Below are 3,918 nucleotides of genomic sequence, written 5' to 3'. Positions count from 1 at the left end.
TTTTTTTTAAAAAACTTTTTATCCAAAAAAATTTAAATTTTTGAATTTTTTCCATAAAAAAACCAAAAATCAATGGAGTAGTATGTAATATGTATTTAATAAGAATCTCTAGTTGTTCTTAATAATCATTACTACATTGTGTTATTCCTCCACGTTCCTCCTCCTTATTTCTCTAATTCGTCCTAGATTCCTCTTATTGTATAGATCAAAGTTCGGCAACTCCTGGCCTGCGAGTGAATTTTGAGCGGCCCGCCTTCTTATCATGAACAATCATCTAACTATAGGCATCCAAAGTGACAGCTGAGAGCTTCAGAAATGTCCTTCTTTGCACCTGTAGGGCGCAGGTAAGAGAAGTCAAACATATATATATATATATTTTTAGTGAGCAAGGAACAAAGTATTTCTCACTTTCAGGATCCACAGTGGAGGTTAGTAGATCAGCTTTTTTAGTAGGCAACACGTTCCATATGTACACATTGAATCTTGAACTTCAAGGAAAGAAAAAGATTGCATTTGAGATGTTTGGTCAAATTACTACTTTTGAGAGAAAACTTCAACTTTGGGAATACGAGCTCCAAAAAGGACTCTACTCTCATTTCCCAAAATTTCTCCAAAATCAAGAGAGTGATATAATAACAGACATCTTTGTGATCTCTATTAATGATTTGAGAAATGAGTTTTTCTGACTTCCAGATATATAAAATTATATTTCAATTATTTTGTACTCATTACAAAACAGATATAGAGCAAATGCCAGAAGAATATCAGTTGGAATTAATTGACTTGCAATATAATGAATCTTTGAAATCGAAATTTCATTTCGAACCCAATTGGGACTTCTACAAGAAATATATATTACTAATTCGGAAATAGAAAAATATTATGATTAACGCAAAACTGATGATGTCACTGTTTGGAAGCAGATAATTTGCTTCTGAACGACCTTTTCCCAAAATGAAGTACACTAAAAGTAATTTGAGAACAAGATTGCTTGACGACCACAAATATTTCACCTGAACTAGAAAAAATATCAGAAAATAAGCAAAAACAAGTATCGCATTCAATAATTAGTATTTTTCCTAACTTCCTTTTTTTTTAAATGTAAAATATACATTTTTCTTTTCTCCTGTAGTAAAAAATGAGGGTATTGTTTGAATTAAATTATATTAAATCCTTGTTATCTCTAAACACCCAGAAAATCAATTATATATTCAATAACATGGTTTTCCGACATGACTCCGCAGCGATAGCTGTTTGACCCCTACCCTCCAAAAGGATGCCCAACCCTGGTATAGATTGTGTCTAGCAACCTCGTCAACACAGAACAATAAAAGCCCTATATTTAAAAATAAAAAGTTTTTTAGTATTCATAGGTAGAAAACATCTCCAATGTATGTAAGATATTTGCAAAAATATTTAACATGGAATGCAAGGGGGAAACTGGATTATTCTCGATAGAGGTGTATAATAATATTATTTCGTTTCTAGCTTCAAACTTAATACGTAGAATGTTATGCGTTATTTAGTATATATTTGCAGTCCGACTGAATGCTAACATGTCCCTGCACCCCGGTCACCCTCTCTCTCTTATTGATAGTGGAGGTTGCAAAAGTATTTAATATTTAAATTAAAATTTTTATGGTTGAATTTTTTTTTCAAAAAAATTAATTTTTTGAGAGCTGCTATAAATTTTTGTAATTTTTTTCTAAGTAATTTAATTTTGAATGAACAGGGAATTTTTGAAATTTTTTTGACAAAAATTTTATTCAGAAAAAATTTAATTTGTTGGAAAAAAATTACAAAAATCCAGAGCTGTTTACAAAAAATGAAATTTTTCGGAAAAGAATTTCCAAAGTTAAGTTTGAAATATAAAATTCCTTCAATTTTTTTTCAAAAATCTATTGCTATTTACAGACGATTAAATTGTTCGGAAAATAATCTGAAGAATTTAATTAAATATTAAATTAAAAAAAAAAAAAATCAAATTTTAAATTTTCTAGTGAGAATGAAAAATTCCTTATTATTTTTTTTGTCACCTCGATGACGCCCCTCATGAAATATTGGGCTGTATCTATATACATTACCTACATATGAAGTAAAATCTCCATTTCTTGAATTTTGTTCAAGATTATTCTTATGTTGACGCACGACATACTATTATTTTATCCCAAACAGGGATAGAAGGTAAAATTGATGTGATTTTATTGTGCGCATATATGTGATTATATTATGAGGAAATATTTGCGAGGAATGCAGTTTGCATTAAGAGTGTGATGATAAATTATACAAAAAGGTATTACATAACTTTCTAGAAGCTCTTAATTAAAAAAAAAGCAAACACAAGTCGTATAAACTTCATATCGAGGAGTCCGTACGAGGAATTAAGAAAAATGTTGCTTTTAAACGTGTGGGTGAGAGTTGGGGGGAAGAAATAAAGTACAGATGGGCGGGAGTGGGAATCAAGTCGTCTAGGCTTTCATTTCGAGGGCATATTATTTCCTAATCCTACTTTTAGTTTTGTATACATCCCACAACCTGTCAAATATACTTCAAAATCCTCCCTAAAGAGCCGTGCTATCTCTTTTATTGTGTTTTGTGAAGTGTTTGCTGATACATAGACTACTCTTTAAGCTCATCCATTCATATAGGACCAAAATGCCTTGGAGTCCACCAGTTTCCACTCCAAAATGCCCTGCTTGCAAAAAGAGCGTCTACCCCGCGGAGCATGTAGGCTGAGTGTCCCTTAAAACATTACTTTTTTTACTTTTCCCTTTGGTTTTTAGGTCATGGCCGCGGATAGAAAGCCCTATCATAAGAGCTGTGTCAAATGTATTGAGTGCAATATCCCGCTGAACCCTCGGACCCTCAACGAACACGATGAGGAGTTATTTTGCAACGTTTGCTATGCGAATTTGTTCAATCCACAAGTCTTTACTATTGGAAAATACACGGGGATCGTTACACCTGAGGATATTGCGAGGTAATTATATGCATCACCCCCTCTCAGACTTTTTTTAATGCAAGGAGGGAAGGGGAATGAAATGAGGGCAAGGACGTTTTTAATAAACCGGCCACTATGTTCCTCTAATTCAACTTATTCGTATATTAATTATAGGCAGAAGGAAAAGGAAAGGCTGGAAAAAGAAAAGATGGAAAGGGCACTGAAAGACAAGCACTGCCCCAACTGTGGTAACAAAGTCTACCCGGAACAAGCCATAGAGATTTCAGAAGTCGTGTTCCATCGTATTTGTGTCAAATGCATCGAGTGTCACCGTGTTTTTGAGGGAAAGGACATGATTCTAAGTCCAGGAGAGACTCCAAAGGCCTACTGCAAATTCTGCTTTGCAAAAGAGTTTGGAATCTCCGCTCTTGACATTACAGAACTTGTACAAATTGCTCCTACTCAAGAAATTGATGCCTCTGGTCTCTGAATCATCCATCATCATCATCATCATAGAACAAATTTCTCATGAAATAATGAAGATAAGAAAAGAATTGAAGAAAAAAAAATAATTGCTTCGCTTTTTTTTTTTGGTAAAAAAAAAAGGAAAATGTGATATGAAAAAAATTGGTCTGTTTGTGTATTGAATTGGGCCCTAGAGAGGAAAAACCTATTTATGTTTAATGTTTAATATATAATTATTTATTATGCTTTCTTATATTAAAAGCTGTATCGTCACTGTGTGCAAACATGGAAATATATTTGAAAATGAAATCCAATCGACTCTTATTCCCCATTCATTTTATCCAAGTCATTAATTGTACAAAAAAGGCAGACAAGGAGTAAGACTTTGCTTTCCCTAATATATTATACAGCATGGAAACTGTATTTATTAAAACAAATAAAAATCCAGCTGGGGGTCCAAATATGAAATAATTTACTTATGAAATAAATAGAGGGAAAAAAAATCGGTAAAT

General features: G+C 32.6%; 1 protein-coding gene across 1 annotated transcript; it reads left to right on the top strand.

Moving 5' to 3' along the window:
* The first annotated feature begins 1,551 nt into the window (after window positions 1–1,551).
* Window positions 1,552–3,715, top strand: LOC121123063 (muscle LIM protein Mlp84B). The gene is made up of 3 exons (XM_040718146.2): window positions 1,552–2,727; window positions 2,784–2,980; window positions 3,116–3,715. Exons 1-3 carry the CDS (start codon window positions 2,656–2,658, stop codon window positions 3,429–3,431), a joined length of 585 nt encoding a protein of 194 aa, XP_040574080.1. The 5' UTR covers window positions 1,552–2,655; the 3' UTR covers window positions 3,432–3,715.
* The last annotated feature ends 203 nt before the right edge of the window (window positions 3,716–3,918 follow it).

Source organism: Lepeophtheirus salmonis, chromosome 8, assembly GCF_016086655.4.
Source record: "Lepeophtheirus salmonis chromosome 8, UVic_Lsal_1.4, whole genome shotgun sequence".
Classification (NCBI taxonomy): domain Eukaryota; kingdom Metazoa; phylum Arthropoda; class Copepoda; order Siphonostomatoida; family Caligidae; genus Lepeophtheirus; species Lepeophtheirus salmonis.
The sequence above is the reverse complement of the archived record's forward strand: the minus strand, read 5'-3'. Positions and strand labels throughout refer to the sequence as shown.